The sequence below is a fragment of the Canis aureus genome, chromosome 15 (assembly GCF_053574225.1).
Source record: "Canis aureus isolate CA01 chromosome 15, VMU_Caureus_v.1.0, whole genome shotgun sequence".
NCBI lineage: Eukaryota > Metazoa > Chordata > Mammalia > Carnivora > Canidae > Canis > Canis aureus.
The window spans coordinates 27,769,802-27,792,778 of record NC_135625.1 but is presented as its reverse complement, the minus strand read 5'-3'; the positions used below and the strand labels follow the sequence as shown (position 1 = coordinate 27,792,778).

Sequence of the window (22,977 nt, the reverse complement as noted above, 5' to 3'; positions counted from 1 at the left end):
ATGCTGTATTGACTTTTTAGGAAAGTATGTTATTCATTATCACCATTATCAAGCCTTTGTTAGATCCATATTCTGTAGTAGGCCCCAGCCATTGAACAATGAATGCATTAATAATATAACATGGATGAGAACAGATATGTGGATAAAATAAATAGTGCTATGCATTAGCTGAGAATTTCCATTTTGGGCAGTTGCCTTAACAAATACTGTGGACATAGGGATTTGAAGTGACTTCCAAAGGAGAGGAAGTTTTTGAGCAAGGTTTTGAAAGAAGGGAGGACATTCTAAGCAAAGGATTTAAACTTGAAGAATGAACATGAGATGTCATAAAATAGAAAGCCTTTAAGTATGACATGTTCATATGACATAAATCATAGATCTAAGTTGCGGCCAGAGTATGGAGGATTTTGTCTTCTGTTTTGGCCATTTTGTCTTCTCTTTACATAGACAGTGGGTAACTCAGACTTTGGAACACAAGATAGAATCTACAGTTGCTAATTGGGAACTTCAGTTGAAAAAGTGGAGTGATACGGAATACAGAGTTTCAAGGCAAAATTAATTTATCCTCTTTGACTCCTCAATACTCTTTGTCACATTTTCTTGTTTTCTTCAGAGTATTTAAGATTATCAGAAATGTTGAGCATACTTGTATGAGGCCTCTCTTTCTCACTGAACTGTATTCTCCTTAATATAAGAGCCCTTGCTCCTACATTAATTTTTGGTGGCACTAATGTATATTTGTGGAGTGAATTAATGAATGCATGAATGTATATTTAGTAGATTCCAGTGGGTCTGGGCTGGTTACAACATTATGAGGGAAAGAAACTCAACATTATTCCTGTGCTACATCGTTCTATAAAATATTATACACAGATGTAAGAATACTAAAATTTTATTGTTTTCTTCATATTTTTCAGAACGAAGCGTTTTCATTTCTTAGAATATCATTGTCACAAGAAGGCCAGTTTTTGCTGATTTGCTTTTTCCCTTAGTTCCAGTTTTTTGAAGTTAAAATGTTCTTTTGTGTAAAATTATACTGGTTTTTAAAAATTGTGATGTTATCTGCGTAATGATTTTTTCTAAAGGTACCATTGTTCTCTTGAGGTTTATTAGTATGCAGAGATGTTCAGACCTACTTAATTGTTGGTGCCAATTCACTGTGTGGAGTGCTTCTTTAAAAATCATTGATAGATACTTGCTGGTAAAATTATATTCCATATGACAAAATTCAAATCAGATTTTAAGACTTATGCTGGTTTTTACTGTTTTTATTGTAGCAGTGAGGCATTGTTTTAAATAAAGGCGGGCAAAAGCTCTGTATTCTCCATGTATTCCTCTTATAAACAGAGCATGTTCTGATTTGTGTCACAGCTTCATTTTGCCATCATCTTAAGTCGTTTCCCTCCTTAGGCCTTTGTGTTTGCTCTTCGTGCTACCTGAAATGTTTATCTCCAGCTTGCTTCAGTGATGTGGGATTTGAGCTTTAGAGTCACTCTTACCTGAGAAACCTTTCATGATATTCCATCTACATAGATACTCCATTATTTTCTGTAATACCATTCTCTGTATTATATTATTTTCTCAGTGTATGTTGTAGATTTTAATTGCTTATTTGGTGGTTTATTATATGTCTCTTTACTAAAATATCAACCTCATGAGAGCAGAGACCTTGAAGATTGCTTAGTTACTGCTATTAAGTGCTCAGTAAATAGTTTCTCAGTGAATTATAGTAAATTAAATCTTATTTAGCCACCAAAGCTTTAAAAGATTGTGTTCATTTTCATTGAACATATTCTGTGTACTGAGCACAGTGCAGTCTTAAGCTGATCCTTACAATGTACTGTGGTCCAATAAAATGATGCCCTTGAGGTCTTTATACTAAATGACCTCAGATTATAGCCCTTTTCGTATTTAACCCTTTTAAATATGTTTTAATCACGGCAGTATTATGTGCTCCTTGTTAATAAAAAGAGCCTCAAGTGAACAACTACACTTTCTAGCCTTTGCGCTCTTCCGCATGTATGGTTGGGCACAGGCAATCACTATTATTTCTTTGTATTTTCTTCCTCTGGTGACTTTTTTCTTCATATCTCTAAATGTTAGCCTTATAACAAAATTTTATAAAGCAAATGTAATCTTGATGTTTCTTGCTATAATAGATAAGGATTTAATCATCTCTCATTTCTTTCATCTCTCATTTTTATAGCTTTCTAGTTCTTTTATTATTCTAGCAGTAAGTAGCATCCTTCTGTTTCTTGTCCATGATCTATAGACGACCTCTCTTGATTCTCTAATTAGTCACATGAAGATTAGTAAGCACTAGTAAGCACCCCCCCCTCCCCCTGCCTCTTCCCCTTCCTTTTTTACTTGTCAAATCCTGTTGACTGTCATCAAGAGTTGATAGCAATGGGACACCTGGGTGGCTAAGCGGTTTTGTTCCTGCTTTCGGATCAGGGCGTGATCCTGAAGTCCGGGGATCGAGTCCCACATCGGGCTCCCTGCATGGGGCCTGCTTTTCCCTCTGCCTGTGTCTCTGCCTCTCTCTCTCTGTTTCTCATGAATAAATAAATAAAATCTTTAAAATAAAAGTTGATAGCATTTACATTCTGTATTCAAATTTTTCTCATTTCCAATTAGCCAAAAGTATGATACATTTTAATTTTTGCATCTTGTTTAGAACTTTTATAGTCATTTTTCTTGTAGTTTTTCTGGTCCTAGTATGTCTTATATACTATGTATGGTCTTAGTATCTTCCATCTTTTACTGATTCTAATGATTTTTAGGATCTTTTTATTTTAAAGCCCAATTAAAGTTATGTTCTATTTTGTACTTTGTTGCTTCTTCGTTGGATCAGTTTTCTTACACATCTTATATCCTGTATACCTTAACCATAATTCTAGTCGCCCTTCTCCCTTTCTTAGATCTTTTCATTATACTCTCAGGTTTTCTCTTTTTTTTTTTCATTCATATTCCCTTTCTGTCAATTATATCTGAAAGTAAGTTCACATTCCTTACATTTCAGAGAATGGGTTTATTTCAAACTTAATTGTTTGGCTTGATACAGAATTCTACCTTGAAGTGGCATGCTCTCAAAACTCTGAAGGAATTGTTCTATTATCTGCCAATATCTAGTGTTGGTAATTACTAATCCAATCCCAAGCTCATCGTTTGTCATTGTTACATATTTTTTTCCTCCGAACTTCTTTTTATCTATAACAATCGGAAATAACACTTTTTTTTTTTTTTAGCCTGGAAATAACACTTTTTAATTGTGTCAGGTTTTCCTCAGTCACATAGGTGATTTTTTTTTTTTTTTTTTTTTGATAGCCCAGTCACTTAGCAATAGAAAGGCGAACACTGGAACTGGTTGGGAGTGGGGCAAGAGTTTGGGTCTTCTATTCCAAGTAAAGAAATTTAACTATGATCTCTGAGTACCATTTCTTATCTCCAGACTCTGCTGCTTCTTAATCCAGCCTTTTTCCTAACTCTTTACTGCACTGAAATCTCACTTTGTGATTGTACCTTCTTCTATCAAAATTTTTCCTCTAGCTTTCTGTTTTCCAGGTATTTCTTGAAATCTCTTTATCTTTTGCTGATTCTACTCCAAGTCTTTGTGTTATTATGAGATTATACATTTTTATCTCTTCCATTTTCAGGAGAGGGAGGAGATCAACTCCTTTCTCAATTATACAGAGGTAACACACTTTTTAAAGACATATTTTAATGATCACTTGTTGCTGCTTGTTTTTATAACTCTATTTACATCCTTCCTAGCAACGTCATGTCTCTGTTTCTACTCCAATCCTACACTTAAATATAAAGCTTTATTATCTGGAGAATCAACAAAATGTCCAATAGAGATTAATTCAAAACAGGTAATAATGTTCATAGAGGTGGGCTTATTTGTGGCATTTGGTTTAGCTATCAGAGAAATTTTTGCTTATTTTTACTAATTACCTTAGTAATTATGAGTGTAAATGCATTTTTAGATAAATGGCATATATAAAGATGCAGTATGACTTTGTTTACAATTTTTAAAATTCCTATTTTTTTCCCTCTGCTAAACTGAATTGCCCATATTCTTAAAAATTGCTTTGTGTCCTTTACCAAAAATCATTGGAAGATTTAAATTATATATATATAGGGGATGCCACAAACCTCTACTAGAGTAAGAGTTGTCAATTATTTAAAGGGCCATGCCAGACTTTTGGGCCACATACTTTCTGTTACAATTACTCAACTCTGCCCTTAAATAGCACAATATCAGTCCTAGCAATATAAATGAATCAGTGTGGCTGTGGCACAGTAAGCCTTTAGGAACAACAAAATATGAATCTTATATAATTTTCACATGTGATGTATGCAAATTTTTTACAACCATATGAAAATATAAAATCAGTGCTCACAATCTGTACAGAAATTAGCTAACCCTCATGTTAGAATTACTGGTTTTATTAGCAGCTTTGTTAATGCTTGAGTACTGATATGTTTTTATTCTGCTCCATTCTCCTTATCAGGCAAGCTAATGAAGAATATCAAATACTGGCTAACTCCTGGCGCTATTCATCTGCCTTCTGCAACAAACTTTTCTTCAGTATGGTGGACTATGATGAGGGAACAGATGTTTTTCAACAGGTAAAAGAGTTACATCCTATTTTGCTAATATATTTAATAAATTTGGTTATAGTGGATACATTTAGTTGAATACAAATACAATTCATTGAATAAGTAAAGAAACACAAAATAGTTATAATAAATTCTGTGATGTGATTGAAATGATTTTAGCCAATGCTATCTTTACATTGCATAGTTTGTGCTGTTAGTATGGTAGACATATTTTAACTTTTACATCATAGAGGAAATACATTTTTTCAAGCATATAGTGGTAGTTTACATGGATTGTCCTTAGTTCAATATTTAACTGTATTGAGTTTAGGTGATATTTTGCACAAATTTATGAAATTTATGTAAATTCAGTGTAAGTTTTATTTAACCCTCACTTCTTCCAATGTGACAGATATAAAGTATTAAGTAATTTATTTAAAAGTGTTCTCTGGGATCCCTGGGTGGTGCAGCGGTTTGGCGCCTGCCTTTGGCCCAGGGCGCGATCCTGGAGACCCGGGATCAAGTCCCGCGTCGGGCTCCCGGTGCATGGAGCCTGCTTCTCCCTCTGCCTCTCTCTCTCTCTCTGTGACTATCATAAATAAATAAAAATTAAAAAAAAAAAAGTCTTAAAAAAAATAAATACATAAATAAAAGTGTTCTCTGTTACGGACTGAATTGTGTCCCTTTCAAACTCATGTTGGAGCCATAACCTCAAAGTGACTGTATTTGGAGATGGAGGCTGTATGGAGATAATTAAGGTTAAATGAGATTATAAAATGAGACCCTAATCCAATAGGACTGGTGTCTTTATAAAAGGGCCACATAAGGACATCATATGAAGATAGCTATGTACAAATCAGTAAAAGAGGTCTCATCAGAGACCAGTTCTACTGGCATGTTAATCTTGGACTTCCGGCCTCCAGAACTGTGCAAAAACAAATGTTTATTTTTTAAGCTACCCAGTCTGTATTCTGTTACAGCAACTCAAGCAGACTAACACATTCTCATTTATTTACATAGTCTTGTCTGTAGAGCAAGATAATGAATTGTGGCATAAGGATGCTAGTTGTCATCAATTTTGTCATGGGTTGTGTCATCATCATTGCTACTATTAAGTGCACATGATCCAAGCACTCTTTGAAGTACTTAATGTATACACTTTCAGTTAGTTTTACAACAATCCAGTGAGAAAAATAATGTGATCTTCATTTCACAAATAAGGAAATTAAGGTATGAAGAGGTTACTTTTCTAAGTTTACAAAGTTAGTGTAATTCAGGGCTCAGCAATCTGTCTCCCAGAGTTGTTCTTCTTATACTGTTACCCTACAGTGACTAATATTTTGTATTTATCACTACATGATTGGTGCTTTCAAATGTAAAACTTATTGTAGTACCTGGCATTGATTACTTTGGTCTATTTTATTTTTCTTACATGTGACATTCTTTGGCATAATACTTTACTAGACCATTGAAAAGCATTTAATTCTGTAAAGAATTTAGCTCATTAATTATAAATGGGCCATTAGTAAGTATTTTTGCTTACTTGTTTCCAGATCAATTATTCATTCCTCTTTGCCAGTTGCTAGTTAAATAAGAGAAACTTTTTTTTTGTCTTCAATATCCTTTATTCTTAGTCTTTCCTGTTAATGTTCTTCACTTATTTCTTCCCCTAGAACTTTATTTTGCCTTTTGAGATGTTTCTTTTTGTTCACCTGTTCAGCAATGTTATTGACTGTCTATACTCTGTAGGTGCAATGGCTCATGAGAAAGACATACATAATTCTGCCCATAAAGAACTTACAGATCAGGGAGCTGATAGTAATAACATCATAATAATAAAAAACACATATACATTTGTACATATTTTCCTCAACTTACATTGGGGTTATATCCTGATAAAGCCATTGTAAGTTGAAAATATTGAAAGTCAAAATGCATTTAATACACCTACCTACTGAATATCATAGTTTAGCTTACTACACCTCAGTGTGCTCAGAATACTTAAAATAGTCTACAGTTGGACAAAATCATCTAACACAAAGCCTATTTCATATTAAAATACTGAGTATCTTTGTAATTTATTGAATATGGTAGTGAAAGTGAAAAACAGAATGGTTGTATGGATACAGAATGGTTGTCAGTGTAGCAGTTGTTTACCCTCATAATTGCATGGTTGACTGAGAGCAGTGGCTCAGGCCCTCGGCCAGCATCATGAGAGAGTATTGTACTGTGTATCACTAGCACACAAAAAAATCCGCATTCAAAATTTGAAGTATAGTTTCTGATGAATGTGTATTACTTTGGCACCATTGTACAGTTGAAAAATTGTAAGTTGAATTATCATAAGTCAGGGACTATCTGTAATTTCAAATGTTACAAAGAAAAATTACAGTACTATAAGAACCAAATATTATTTTAAGTAATTTATAGGTCTCCATGGAATCTCAGGAGAATTGACCTTAGTGATTATCAGGTGAAATGTTATTCCTTATATACTTGAATCCTCTCTGCCATATTAGGAAATGGTTATCCAGGTCCAGTCTTCTAAAGCAGAGGCTTCAAGCCCAAATATCTATCCTGGCCAGATTTGTAAACTACATAAAAGAGCAGATTGGATTCACTTAGTTGCATTATGGTACATTCTTAACATATTAAACACATTAGTTCTTCACTTGCATAATTACATATCTTCTCTCCTATTTTATTAAAGTCTTAGTCTTTTTTTTAAATAAATCTTTAATGGAAATACTGCTATTTCATTTTTCTTCTAACTACTGTAAGAAATAAATCAGCAAAGCACTATGGAGCTGACTGTTGGTCTCATTGTTGAGGAAACTGTATGGTGTGGATGAGGACTCCAGCAAGCTGGAACAGACAGACTTGACCTCAGAGGGCTATAGCTTGTTCCAGCTATGGTTAGCAAATGCAGGCCAAATGCATTTAACTAGACCTGTTTTTTCAGGAGGAAATCCAAATATGAATTTTTATATGAAATTTTTCTATCTTAAAAATTTGGGCAACTGATTCAAACTTTGTGTGCTGACTACTAACTATATAGGCTGCCAGTGTATAGCCATGTAGATACATCATTAAATATAATCTTTGAATTCTTTTGTATGTTTATACATAAGTTTATTTTTTTAAGTTTGACATGGATATGAAAGTTGACATCAAGATTGTTTCCTCAGGTTAATTTAGATTCAGCAGAATTCTGAATATAGAACTGCTTTGTCTTTTCTAAAACCTAGCCCCTGGCTTAGCAAGAAGAGTTACTTTAAAATGCATAAAAGTTGTAGCAGTTAGTGGTTATTATGGGGAATTATAATGTACAAAAGTAGGGAAGTACATGTTTTATTGAGAACTACTAAAATATTTTTAATGCTGTTTCTTTTCTAACTATTGAACCTCATTTTGTTGAACTGCTCTTTCTAAACTGACATTTTAAAACATTGTGCTTTCTGAAGATAATATGAATTCTTAAACTTGATGACTCCTGACTTATTGGGGACTTCTGGGGAAAATAATTTCAATTATATGTGATTTCCATGTAATGGTTGAAGCTAAGCGAATGATGACAGACCAACCAGTTAATGATGGTAGTGTGCTAGAAGCAGGTCTGGACTAGCAGCAAGATCTGTATTATACCATGCTTTGTGTGGCCTTGAGGAATTTGTACATTTTAATTAAGGCACAAGCTTCGAATTATAGGATTTCTTTTTTAACTCTAAAATTTTTAGGTATTAAACCTTATTAGGAATTTTCTGATCTAATGCAGAGACTTTTCACTTGTAATATGTTATTTACATGTTGGCTATAGCTATTTCTTCTGCACCCATCATGGAAACATAAATGAACAAAGTCTGGAGTAGGCAAAACCACAGAGAAGAAAGTAGCTGGTGACCATGTGTTTCATTATCTTTAATCAGCCTTGCTATTGTCCTTAACATGCAAGCCCACTGTGGGTACTGCTGTATCTTTACTTTGATGTCAACTGCAATGACAATTTTTGCTTTGATTTTTCTTTACATTCTCAGTATTGGGAAATGCAGAGCCACGTTGCAAGGCAAGGCCAAAAATCTGTTGGCCTTTATTTGAGACAGTTTTCATAATGCCTGGGCAGCAAGAATTTAATTTGTATAATTTTTGTAGTTTGCTACTCAATGCAAATTAACCTAACATTTGTTTTAGGTATTCTATTCTTGATAAGCACCATTTATCTTTTTTTTAAAAAAGATTTTATTTATTTATTCATGAGAGACACAGAGATAGAGGCAGAGACATAGGCAGAGGGAGAAGCAGACTCCATGTAGGGAGCCCGATGTGGGACTCGATCCTGAGACTCCAAGATCACCTCCTGAGCCGAAGGCAGACACTTAACCGCTGAGCCACCCAGGCGTCCCAAGGGCCATTTATCTTAAAGTAGCATTGTATTCAATATACTTCAAAAGGAATTACCTGTAGAAAATAATTTTGAGATATAACCATCTTAAGACAGTTGAATCAACAGAGAAGTTGAACAGAAAAAGACATCATTGTGGATTTCTCCCATAGCCTGGTAAATGCAGGTTGCTTAGAATAGAAATCTTGGTTTCTGATATAATCATCATTTTTAACTTTTTAATAGAGAATTTAATAATCTGACATTAATTCTGTTATGCATTTATATTTTTCAACAAGTGCCAGTATTTTAATAACTGCTTAAGTGAAATAGTATGTTACATGTGAAGGTTCAGAGAACTTAGCCAAATTCACAAGTTCTCTTTCCATCAGTAGCATGTTACAGTGAATAAATACAATGATTAAGCTCTGGAAAACCACTTGGATTTTCTTAGTAAATGCTATATTTTGAAAATTCATGCAGGAAGAAAACCATAAAATTTTAGATTAATGTTTTATAAAGATTGTGGGATATTATGTATTTTTTTATCTTATGTTTTACAGCTCAACATGAATTCTGCTCCTACGTTCATGCATTTTCCTCCAAAAGGCAGACCCAAGAGAGCTGATACTTTTGACCTTCAAAGAATTGGATTTGCTGCTGAACAACTAGCAAAGTGGATTGCTGACAGAACGGATGTTCATGTATGTTTTTATTCCCTACAGTGTTAATAATAGGCTAATTAGTTTGGTTTGTTATAGCACTGTAGTAAGGCCACAGGATTCTTAAAATTACTCTATAAAACGTTTTCCCTTACCTAGAGAAAACTGTCTGATAGATGTAAGCTGAACTTTGACTGAATTAGGTGAATTTAAGTGGTTTTTAGAATAATGGTACATTGATATTTTAAGAACCATTAAAAAATGCATGAGTTAGGCACAAAGTAATTTCAGAGGCTAAAATAGATATGGAATATTATTCAAAGGTATTAGTAAAGAAATTCTAATTAAAAAGATGTGTAATTTTTATTTAGCTTTTGGGCAAATAAAAATGATATAATACTTTTCATGAGCCATGTGAGAAAATACTCTCATATACTGTTCTTGGGACTGTGGAATAACTAATTCTAAGTGTGTGTAATGTAATTTAACCTTAACAATCAGTTCTACTTCTAAAATTTAACCTAAGGATATAATTTGAATTACATTCAAATATGTAACAATAGAAATATTTTTTAAATAACATTCATTGTAATGGGAAAAAATTGGAAATAAGTGAAATGTCTAAAAATAAAAAAATGTCTAAAAACTACTTCAATGTACTGTAACATAGGCAACAATGATCTGCAAGTATATTTGACATAGAAGCACAAGGAGTAGATTAGAAAAATAGTATTTATAGTATGATCTAGAACTTTGTTAGGAGGCATAAATATGAGTATAGATATGTGGACAGTTTATTCAGGAAGTAAACAAACCAGAATCTTGGTGGTAGTTAATGTCTATGTGGAGAGCTCAAGGCTGCTTTATTCCCTAATCTCACCAGAATTTTTTGTAGTGAACAATTATAACGAGGAATTTTAAAGTACATTTGTTCTAAAATATGTAATTTTACCATAAGGTGTAAACACATTTATTCATGCATTTTCTTACTTTTCTGACATAATGTTTCAGGCTAATCTGCCCTGTGTGGCACTCAGTTACCCATCTTGGTTCCTTTTAGTGAGAAATATTAGAACCAAGATCTTTATATACTTTGAAATCGTGATTTCATACCAATGCCATCTAGTTTTAAAAAATAGCTTCTATATTTTAGTGGATACCATCAAGAAAATGAAAAACAACCCATAGAAGGGGAGAAAATATATTTACAAATCATTTTTTGATAAAGAACTTGTATCTAGTATGTATATAGAAATCTTATAAGTCAATAATAAAAGAAAAACCCAATTAAAAATGGACAAAGAATCTGAATAGATATTTCTTTAGGCAAAATGTACTAATACAGGTGGTTAATAAGTACATGAAAAGATGCTCAGCATCATTAATCATTAGGAATATGCAAATCAAACCTACAGTGAATTAGTATCCCATACCCATTACGTTGGCTGGAATCAATGAGTGAGACAATATATTGGCAAGGAAATGGAGAAACCAGAATTCTCATGTACTAGCAGTGGGAATGTAAAATGGTACAGCCATTTTGGAAAACATCCTGGCAATCCTGAAATCAAGAAACAGTGTTACTGTATAGCCCAGCAAGTCTACTCTTAGGTATATACCCATGATAAATGAGAATATGTGCCTGCACAAATACTTGTACAAGAATGTTTATAGCAGCATTATTCACAATAGCCACAAGGTGTAAACAACCCAAATGCCTATTGACTGATAAACGGATATCAAATTGTGCTGTATCTATACAATGAAATGTTCAGGCATAAAAAAGAAATGAAGTGGAAACATGCTCTAACAAGAAGGTTGACAACATCATGCTAAGTGGAAGAAGCCAGTTACAGAAGACCACATATTATATGAAAAGTTCAATAAAAGGGAAATCTGTTCAGTTAGAGTAGATTCATGGCTGTTTAGGGTTGGAGGGTGAGGGGTTTAAGAGGGGGATTGCTGAAAGATTTCCTTTTGACATGATTGGAATGTTTTGATGCTGACTTTGGTGATGGTTACACAACCCTATGGATATGATAAAAACCATTGAATTGTATACCAGGTGAATTTTCAGTTGGTGTGCATGTTATGTCAGTAAAGATGTTTAAAAAATGTTAAAATGTTAAAGATCTTAAAATGTCCCAATTTGAAATAATAAATATATTATATCCCTAACTCATCCCCCTATACTAGATGATCCCATGTTTTATAGGTGAAACACAGCAGTTCTGGATTAAATATAAGTTATGGGGATGCCTGAGTGGCTCAGTGGTTGGGTGTCTCCCTTCAGCTCAGGTTGTGATCCTGGGGTCCTGGGGTCGTGTTCACTGGACCCCAATGACATGCTAGGTAATACAGCAATTAGAGAACTAGACATAGTTCCTGCAGGGGATGGGGGGAACAGTTCATATAGATGCCAGGCAAACAAAACACAGGATTATGGGCTCCAGGAGTAGCAACAAGAGCGAATATTTGCATTTCCATTCCTAATTTCAGTTGACTGTAAGGGCAGTCCCACATCGGGCTCCCTGCATGGAGGCTGCTTCTCCCTCTGCCTGTCTCTCCCTCTGTCTCTGCCTGCCTTTCTCTCTCTCTCTCTCCCCCCCTCTCCTTCTGTCTCTCATGAATAAATAAATAAAATCTTTAAAAAATAAATATAAGTTATATGTGTGTATGTTAACTGTTCACCTACAGCATAGCCATGATTTTGGAAGTCATTTGTTTTTGATTTGTAAAGAGCTAAAGCAGTGTTAGTTCCACAAATGAAAAAAGTAGAGTGGCAATTTTCTAGAGCTTTGGTATTAATAATTGGAAGGACTGGAATATGATCAAGAGGAAAAACACTTTTACTTTTATTCAACTCTTAAAATTTTCATTTTGCATTTGCAGATTCGAGTCTTCAGACCACCCAACTATTCTGGCACCATTGCTTTGGCCCTGTTAGTGTCACTTGTTGGCGGTTTGCTCTACTTAAGAAGGAACAACTTGGAATTCATCTATAATAAGACTGGTTGGGCCATGGTATCTCTGGTATGTTATTATACTATACTTTTTTCGCCTTATTTCTTTGTGAATAGTACAAGTTGTATGGTTGTTGATTTTCAACAAAGGTGTCAATTCAGTGAGAAAAGAATAGTGTTCAACAAATTGTGCTGGAACATACTTTTAGGTAAATAAATAATGAACCACAAAACTTGAGCGCACACCACATATAAAAATTACTCATGGTCCCATATGTAAAACTAAAATTATAAACCTTTCAGAAGAATACAGAATCTTTATAACACAAACATTAATCATGGAAGAAAAAATAATAAATTAGACCTAATCAAGATTAAAATATTTACTCTTCAAAAGAATCCATAGACTCAGAAAATAACTAGAAAATATATGTGTATGGGGCATATATCCAGAATATGTGAAGAGTTATTGCTACCTAGAAGATAGAAATTATGTTTTTTTTTTGTTGTTGTTGTTTTGTTTTTTTTTTTGTTTTTTTTTTTAGTAGTCTATTTAGGGCAGCCCGGGCGGCTCCATGGTTTAGCGCCGCCCTCAGCCCAGGACATGATCCTGGAGACCTGGGATCGAGTCCCACATCAGACTCCCTGTGTGAAGCCTGCTTCTCCCTCTGCCTGTGTCTCTGCGTGTCTCTCCCTCTCTCTCTCTCTTTGTGTCTCTCATGAATGAATAAATAAAATCTTAAAAAAAAAATAGTCTGCTTATAGGTAAGATGGCATATATATATACATACTAATCTTTCTCTCCCACTGACAGAACTATAAATCTGGAGTCAGGAGCTGAGGACTCAGCTCCTCAGGTATTTGGTGTTTCTAAAAAGTCAAGGTCAGCTGGTAGATCAGATAATACCCACATGCAAGATGACATTTAATTAGTAAATAAAAAATTTTCAACCTTATATATCTCTAGTATTGGTTTTCCTTAACTTGAATTTGGGCAGTTTGGAGCAGACAGGTAGCTAGAAGATACCTCTAGTTCTGTCTTGAGACTAGAAGAGATTCTTGTGTGTGTGTGTGTGTTTTTTTTTTTTTTTTTCCTATTTTCTTGTATTGCAATCCTTGGGCAATACTGTGGCAGAACAGTGGAGGCAGAGAAACTGTAGGAGCCAAACTCTTAAAGACAGGAACTTTTCTCACCATGTCAAAATTTATAGAACTGTATACCAAAAGGGTAAAAAGAAAAAAAAAGTCAATTTTACTGTTTAATAATTCAGAAAATAAATAGGCAAAAGATTTGAAGTGATGCCTGACTAAAGAGCATTAGAAAAAGGACAAAAAAGCCCATCAGTTGTTCAACATGCAAAGTTACATGGTAGTGAACCTAGATCTTCTGGCTTGGATGTTCTTGTGGTCCAATGAAAGCTTCTCTTCTATATACTGACATATATCCTGTAAGCCACTTAAGGCAAAGTGACAGGGCCCTGTTAAAGAAAATATTGAACTTAGAAGCCTCCAGTTTATGGTTGGTGATTGATTGATTGAGATACTCCTAGACAAAAATCCATGTTCTACACCATGGGGATAAATAAAGAGGTTACGGTCTTCCACTGCTGGTTATTCAGTAGCCATTCTTAATCTCCCCATAATTTGAGACTTTGCAAAGTGGTTAAGAGCTTGAAAAATATGAAAGGCCCTTGTGGGATCTTCTATAGAAACCAAGATATCAATGTTGTAAAATAAGGTATACATTGAAAGAAAGGAGAAGAGGCCTGGTTAATAAACATGTAGCAGAAATAAGTACCTTTTAGGGGAATTGCTGCATTGAGATCCTACACTGCTGAGTAAAACAATAGGCTGGTTTTGTATCCTGAATCTTTATTGCAATTGTTTAGTAATTCTGATAGGTTTTTAGGGCATTCCAGGGATTTCTGTATATAAGATCATATCATCTACAATTTTACTTTTCCCTATCTGATTTGGACGCCTGTTATTTCTTTTTCTTGCCCAGTTGCTTTGGCTAGGCCTTCCATTATAATGTTGAACAGGAATGATGATAAAATATCCATTATCATCCATTATCCATAGTATCTGTTATCATCCATTATCCATAATATCCATTATCCATTGCTTTGGCTAGGCCTTCCATTATAATGTTGAACAGGAATGATGTCTTGTTCCTGATCTGAGAGACCTCCCAGCCTATCATGATTGAGTATGGTGTTACCTGTGGGCTTGTCGAATAGGGTTTTTACTATGTTGAGCTACATTTCTTCTATATCCAATTGATTGAGAGTTTTTCTCATGAAAGGAAATTGAATTTTGTGAAACGCTTTTTCTGTATTTATAGAGATGATTATATATGATTGATTTTCATCTTTCATCCTATTACTGTAGTGTATCACATATATTGATTTATCTTTATTAAACCCTCTTTGCATACCAGGAATAAATCCCTCTTAAACATGGTGCATAATCTTTTGAATATGCCATTGAATTTTGAGAATTTTTACATTTGTATTTATTCATCAAGAATATTTATCTGTAGTTTTCTTCTAGTGTCCTTATCAGGACTATCAGGACACTTGGTATCCAGGTAATGCTGGCATCATAAAATGAGTTCGGGAGAATTTGAGAAAAATTGATATTCTTTAAATTTTTGGTGGATTTCACTAGGGAAACCGTCTGGTCCTGGGCTTTCCTTTTTTGGGAGATTTTCTTCCTGATTCTATCTTCTTACTTGTTACTGGTTTGCTCCAATTTTCTATTTCTTCATGATTCAATCTTAGTAGGAAATCCTAGTATTTCTAGGAATTGTCCTCTTTCTTTTAGGCTATCAAATTTCTTGTTGTATACTTGTTAATAGTAGTCTCATAATCCTTTGTATTTCTGTGGTATGAGTTGTAATTTCCCTTTTGCTTCTCATTTTATCCATTTGAGTTTTTTCTCATTCTAGATAATGGTTTGTCAATTTTATCTTTTTAAGAAACTTTTTCTTTGTTTCATTGATCTTTTCTGTGACTTTTCCAGTTTTTATTTCTGCTCTAATCTTTGTTGTTTCCTTCCTTTTGCAAATTTTTGGCTTCTTTTTTTTTCTACTTCCTTGAAATACAAAATTAGGTTATTTCAGATATTCTTTTTTTCTTAATAGAAGCATTTATTACAGAAAGTTACCTGTTAGTACTACTTTTGTTTCATCTGGTAAGTGTTAGTATATTACTTCCATTTCTTTTGTTTTACAATATTTTATTTCTTCTTTAATTTATTGGTTGTTTGGGAATGTGTTCTTTAGCATATTTATGAGTTTTCTAGTTTCCTGCCATTGCATTTGAAGAGATACTTGGTATAATTTCAATCATAAATGAGCTAAGACTTGTTTTGTGACCCAAAATATGATCTGTCCCATAGAATGTTCATTGTACACTTAAGAGTGTACTTTGGGGGATCCCTGGGTGGCTCAGCGGTTTAGCGCCTGCCTTTGGCCCAGGGCGTGATCCTGGAGTCCTGGGATCGAGTCCCACGTCAGGCTCCCGGCATAGAACCTGCTTCTCCCTCCTCCTGTGCCTCTGCCTCTCTCTCTCTCTCTCTCTCTCTCTCTGTGTCTATCATGAATAAATAAATAAATCTTTTTAAAAAATAAAAAAAATGTATTTTGTTGCTTTTGAATGAAGTGTTCACTGTATGTTAGGTCTACTGAACTAAAGCATAATTCAAGCCCACTATTTTCTTATTGATTGTCTGGATGAGTTATCTATTGTTGAAATTGGGGTATTGAAGTCCTTAATTACTATATTGCTGAGTTTTTTCTACCTTCAGATATGTTAGTGTTATCTTAATATATAAAGGTGCTGTGATATAGTCATATATATTTACAACTGTTACATATTTTGGATGAATTGACTTATGTATCATTATATAAAAACCCTATTTATCTCTTGACCAATTTTACTTCAAGTCTGTTTTTTCTGATGTGTACATAGCTACCCTTTTCTCTATCTTCTTTCCATTTCTGTGGGATATCTTTTTCCACACTTCTCTTTGAAATTATTTGTCTCCTTGAAGCTGAAATGTCTATAGTTAAGTCTTTTTATCCATTTATCCCCTCTGTACCTTTTGAATGGATAATTCATTTACATTTAAAGTGATTATTGATAGGTAAGGACTTATTAATGCCATCTTAATTTCTGCTGCCAGGGGCTTGAGGTTTTATTTTTTTAGCAGGAGAGGGTGGGGGGCATTTTGTCACTTTGCCTCAGTTGAGCATCTAGGAATTATTAAAACTGTGAAGCTTTCTCAGTGCACTTTGAATCTGGAAAACAATCCAAACAGACCCATGGGATACGAGCCTGGGAGGTGGGACACGTCCCCTCTGTCCAGAAGTTGTTATGTATAGAAAACAAAACCCAGATTCAGAATAATAAAATAAATTCCATACTCCCCACCTAGAAAAAAAAATCAATCCATATATAAAAGGATACTGCCAGCTGTTTCTGGCTGCTTTTTATTCCTTTTTAAATTGATCATTTTTACAGTGTAAAATAATTTCTTCTTTGTGTAATTTGCTTTGCAGTTACCATGAGGCTTACATCTTACGAAATAATAGTCTATTTTACACTGATAATTTAACTTCAGCAGCATACTAAAACTGCCTTTTACTTCTTGTTCCCTCTGAGGGGGGACTCAGCTTTTCATACCTTCTCTTGATCCTGCAGAACTAGGCTGGGTGCTGAATGCTCTGGTTTGTGTCCTTTCCTCTCATCCTGCAGAGTTGAGTTGGTTTTCTGCATTTTCCCAATTGTTATCTGAAAGGCCTACTTTTATTACCTTCGGAGTGTGCACAGGGGACAGCCACAGGATAGAAGGGTGTATAGATGAGGCTCATGGATATTGAGGGTGCTCTTAGGCAGGCTTCCTGATGGATTCCATGAAGCGGGTAGTAGAATCTACATTCTTTTGATGTGTTCCATTCTGAGGCTTGACTGCTATTCTCCCCATCAGTTCATTGCCCCCTAGTTGTACACTGTATGAGTCAGTATTCTGGGCGGTGTAAGAATTGTGTGTCTTTGTCACTATTCCACACAGCTGAGGAAGCTGGGTGCTCACTAAGACACTCTCACTTTCTCCGTATGTGAGATCACAGGAGAAGTTCTTTCTGGGCACTGAGCTGTACCCCTTGGGGGGAAGTGACCTAGGCAACTAAAATTCTTCTTAAACTATCTTCAGTGCATCCATTATTTATTCATTTTTATCATTAATCCAGTGGTGCTCTGGCATGTCTTCGTTGGACTCAACTTCCACAAAGACACTGTTGTCCATAGGGGATTGTCTAAATCAGTGTTTTTTTAGAGAGAAAATGGTAAAATGCTCTTATTCTGCCCTGATGATATTGCTTACACATAAGCAAAACAATAGTTCTTAAAAAGTCAGTACTGTCAATTTTATTACACGAAGAAAGCAAGTTTCTTAGAAAATATCAATTGAAATGATATCAGGAAGAAAAATTCATAGTAAACAAATAACCATTAATTAAATTTAACATTTGCAAATAACCCTTGAAAAGTGAATAATTCCGGTAGTTTCAAAGTCCTTTTGTAGCAAATATTCAACAACTACTGAAACCACAGCTACTGTAGGATGCTCTCTTTTATAAGGCCTTTTGTTATTGAGAGGAGTAGAAAGTGCTAAAGGGTGTAGTGTTAGTGGCAGGTACCAAAAAATGTCAAGAAATTCTTCCCACACAGTGAGGACCCTGTCCTGAGAAGGAATACTTGTGGTTGGGACCTTTTTTTGATATAGAAGGATTACATGGGGAGTTGGTACTCAGGGAATGAGTACTGAGGAACCAGAGATGGCAGATTTCAAAATACAGGTAAAGACTGACCCAGTACAATGAGTGGCTTACCTTTGAAGTACTGATTGTGTTTCTTAGTGGCAGTGGCTCATGAAGAAATGAAGAGGAGTGAAGATTTAGGAGAAGAAATCTGCTCGAAATTGGTTAGGTTTTGAGAGACAAAGGAGGTATGGCCACACAGAGGTGTCATATTTTAAGGAAATAGCCAGTTTTCATAACAATAAAAAATTGAACCACTGAGCTATGTAGACTATTGCTTGTAATCAGTTCACTTCAGGAAAAATGGATGCTATTCAGATATGAGCAATATCAATAAAGTATTAAACACAGTATCTGTGCATATGTATTGCAAGGAAATAGTTTACAAAGGAGAGCAGCTTTTCCTACAGATATTGAAAACTTTTACCAGAAAAATTTTGATAGAAAGTTAAGTGAAATTATAAAAATCACTCTATAATGAATAACAAAGTACTTGCAGGAAAGACTTTAAAACTATGAGAATTTAGAGATGGCTAGAAAATAGGAGGTGGTGAATGGCATATGACAAATCTTGCCTTTGAACATGGAATCAAAAATTTTTTAATAGTACTACCAACCAAATTTAGCTGTATATAAATAGTAAAAGTCAAGGTGTAGGAATAGTTGGTTAAGCCAGAGGAGAAGTATAGATTAATTGAAAATGATCCCAGTAATTGTTTACTGGTAGAAATAGTATCACTATTACTATAGAAATTACTCAATATTTATCATTAATGATTTTAAAAAGTTAGCAAACTTTAAATACAAGTGAACTTTCTTAATTAGGTAAAGGATATCTTAAAATGTCTAGCAAATATCATATTTAGTAGTGATAATTTAAAATAAAGCCTATAATTACATACCATTCATCATTTTATTAGTGGTCTTAGTCAACATATAAGAATAGAAAAAGAAGTGCAAGGAATAAATAAATGTAAATGAATAGACATGTCATGTTTACTTATGATTGCCCACATGGAAAATCGTCATCATTTATGAAGAATCAATAATAAAAATTATTACTAGAGTTGAATAATTTTTCTGAATTCAAAGTCAATATCCTATAGTCATTAGAATTTTTATACAGTAAACAATTTAGATACGTATTTGAAAATAAAATTTTTGAAATAGGAAGAAAAAGTACGGTACTTAAATCTAACCAGATATAAAAATATTTATAAATAGAATATCAGAATTGAAACTATATGTGTGTATATTTTTATTTTTTTACTTATTTTTGTGTATGTTTTTATAGCTAATAATTGGTTTGTACCTTTGATCTTCATATCCTTCGTCTTTTATCCTTCTGCTTTAATTTTCAACAAAGAAAGGGCAGTCTTTATGACTGAGTTGGATGTGATAGAACAGATTAAGAAGACCAGGCATGTTACATTATAGTGTAGCATCCATCTTCTGCAATCCATCTTCTGCTTAATGCCTAATGTCTAGAAATTCAAACAGAACCTCTGTGGCTTTCTACTACATAGAGAAAATCTCTCTCTAGTAGATACAGAAAATATAAATTTGAAGTTTGGGTTTTTTCTTTAAGTTTGATATTTGCTCACTTTTGATAATTGAGTTATAATAGATTAATTATACTCTAATATAATTGGATACCAGAAGTGATCTCAGTCACCTTAGTAAGTTTCAAAGTGTTTTGGGTTTTATTTAGGCTAGTATTCAAGTTGCTTCATTCAGTAAAGCTACGTAGTTTTTTTTTAATGAAAATATAGTACTTGTTTCAGTGTTTTTGTGAAGTTAAAACTTAGTGTCATGCCATATGTCACTATTTCAGTCTACCAAAATAACTGAAAATATAATCTCTCTGAATTAGACTCCATTGACAATATTATTCTCCTCCCCAGAATTATTGTAAGCTCATCATCATCATCATGATTTACTGAGCCTTCCTTCTTTGGGGTATATTTCATGTACTTATTCCTTATAATAATAATGAAAAGGAATTTGTATCATCCTCTTTTTATAAATAAGGAAATTAAGATTCAGCAAATACAGTTTACTCAGCTCACACAGCTAGAAAATGACTAACTCGAACTTGATCCCATGTGTCTGACTTCAAGGTCGGTATTCTTTCCATGATGCTGGGCTTTTCTAAATCTGGGCACGTATCTCATACATTGGATGTTTAAACCAGTGGATGTAGTGAGCCATTATGACTGCAAATAAATGCCTAAGAATATTTATATGGTACATATAAATGTTAAATACTTGAACAGATCAATTTTCTTGTATCCTGTGCTACATCATGCAGATTTTGTATTTCTGCTTTGAATCCTTGGAAGCTAATTACCTTGGCATAGCAGAAAATATTCTAACATTCACAAACACATACTTGAGAAGGAAATCTTGGCAAGTATGCATGTTCCCCAATGGCAGCCTTTTAGAAGTCAATAACAGGCTGCAGAGAACAGACATATTTTCAAACAATATGTTTTAAAGCTCTACTCTGATGATAAAATGTTGACTTAAGAAAAGCTCCTCTTGAAACTTTTCTCCTTCTGTTTTTCATTAATATAGAAAATACAAACTGTGGTCTTTTCCTTAGCTGTTGATAGCTTGTGGAAACTAATTTAACTCTTCTTTACCATATTCTGCCTAACAGCCACCACTACCACAAAATTTCACTCTACTTAAGAAAGGCTAGTTTGAAGTGAAAAAATTGTCTTATTCATTTCTAATCTTCTCCATTTCTTAAGATATCCTTATAAAGTTAAGAGGCTACCCAAAATGCTAATCCATTTATTCAGATTCTGACATTTGTCTGTATAAAAGAACTGGCATCCCATTTTCCTTTGGGAAAGAGAATGTTTTTTATTAATTTTTGGCAAAATATCTGATTTGTGGAGACTGATGAAAGCCTCAGATTGCACAGAAAAGGAAGGTTTCTAAAATAAAAATAGAGCAGAGCACTTCTGTAGTACCAAAAATTGTATACAAAATGAGAATAAGAAAGTTTGTTAAAGAAGCTCTATCCACATACCCATTTCTTAGTAAAGAGCAAATCTGTATATAGTTAGCAGTTGTATATTGAACTTATATAAAAGTACCTCCCAAGGGATTACTGAGTGTTACATCCTTAGTTCTATAAACTGTATTCTGTGGCTGTGTTGTTTTTTTTTTTTTTTTGTCTTTTTCATTATTCATATTTTTGTATATCACTCACAGATAGGCTGAGAATGTAGTGTTTGCTGACAAGAGGAAGAGAAAACTGTTCATAGTGCTTTACGGTAGGATAGAGACAAAGTTTGCAATTTCCTTATATAGAAGAAGATGGGTGAATATTTAAATAGTAGAGCTTCCTGATTCTGAGTTAAAAAAAATAGATAAAGAGTATTCATAAGTTCACCTGGTCTTGAAAAAAATGCTATTAATTTCTATTTATCTGTGATGATGATTGTTTATAGAGCTGAATAAGCATTGATTCTGGTTTTATTCAATTTTTCCCTTCCTCTACCTCCTAAAGAAAAAGGATGATAATGAGCTTCCACATAACGTGTTTTATGATGAGTTTAAAGTAGAATGGGTAAAATATTGAACTACACTGGTATATAACTTTAAGGAGTGTAATATAAATATGTAGTTTATGGTATTCAGAAATAAATGTTGATCTTGGAATACCAAAATGAGTTAAAATGTTATGTTTTGTAGCCCTTAGCACAGATCTTCATGGCAACCTAAAGCTCTTCATAGATGGCTGTAGTTTCAAAGCGGAAATATAAGTGTGATGAGTAGTTATATTCATTTCACATGCAAAGAAAAACATCCTAAGAATCTGCAATTAAAAACATGAAAGATAAACATCATCTTAAAAATCTAATAACCCAAACTTTATTATCATAGTAAATCTTAGTAGGACAGAAGCTGTTTTCTGCCTTTTAACACTGATAATCTGTATTGTAAGATGATTCACATACCTTCTGCCTCAAAGAAATTGTATCAATTTAATTATGTGAGTTTTGTGAAAAACTTAAGCTTGATATTAATATAAATTATTACATAATTTTCACATTCCTGAAGGGTTCTTTGGCATTTGCACATTATATTGTATCAGTACAAGTGTATTTCTTATGACGATTCAAAACTGCAAGGCAGCTCTGACTTCAGAATGAACGCTTTTACAAATTTATTTGAACTAAATTATGTAACTTTTAATATTAGACAGGTACTATCTCTGTGGTTTATTTTGCCCCTCCTTGCTCACACATGTGATTCTCTCTTGTTACTCTGGTCGTTATTCATTATGCTACCTGTTTATTAAGTTTAGAAGTCATTAAATTATTTGTAGTATGACATTTTAAATACATGGACTATAGAAAGGGTTATGTAAAACATATTTAGGATATTTAGTCTTTTTATTAAGTAGGTACTGTTGACCTTGAACAAATCAGGTTTGAATTGTGTGGGTCCATTTATATACAGATTATTTTCGATAAATAACAGTTTAACTAAATAACTAGACTAAGGTATTTTCTCTTCCTCATGATG

General features: G+C 33.7%; 1 protein-coding gene across 5 annotated transcripts in view; it reads left to right on the top strand.

Moving 5' to 3' along the window:
* TUSC3 (tumor suppressor candidate 3) overlaps nucleotides 1-22,977 on the top strand; it is a 223,199-nt gene that overhangs the window by 110,463 nt on the left and 89,759 nt on the right. For all 5 annotated transcript variants that reach the window (XR_013352777.1, XM_077848949.1, XM_077848950.1 and 2 more), the window contains exons 3-5: nucleotides 4,518-4,635; nucleotides 9,547-9,687; nucleotides 12,538-12,678. Coding sequence is in view for 4 of the 5 variants with exons in the window: in XM_077848949.1 (XP_077705075.1) it covers nucleotides 4,518-4,635; nucleotides 9,547-9,687; nucleotides 12,538-12,678 (400 nt within the window). In the remaining variant the exon portion in view is untranslated. The remainder of the gene's footprint in view (nucleotides 1-4,517; nucleotides 4,636-9,546; nucleotides 9,688-12,537; nucleotides 12,679-22,977) is intronic.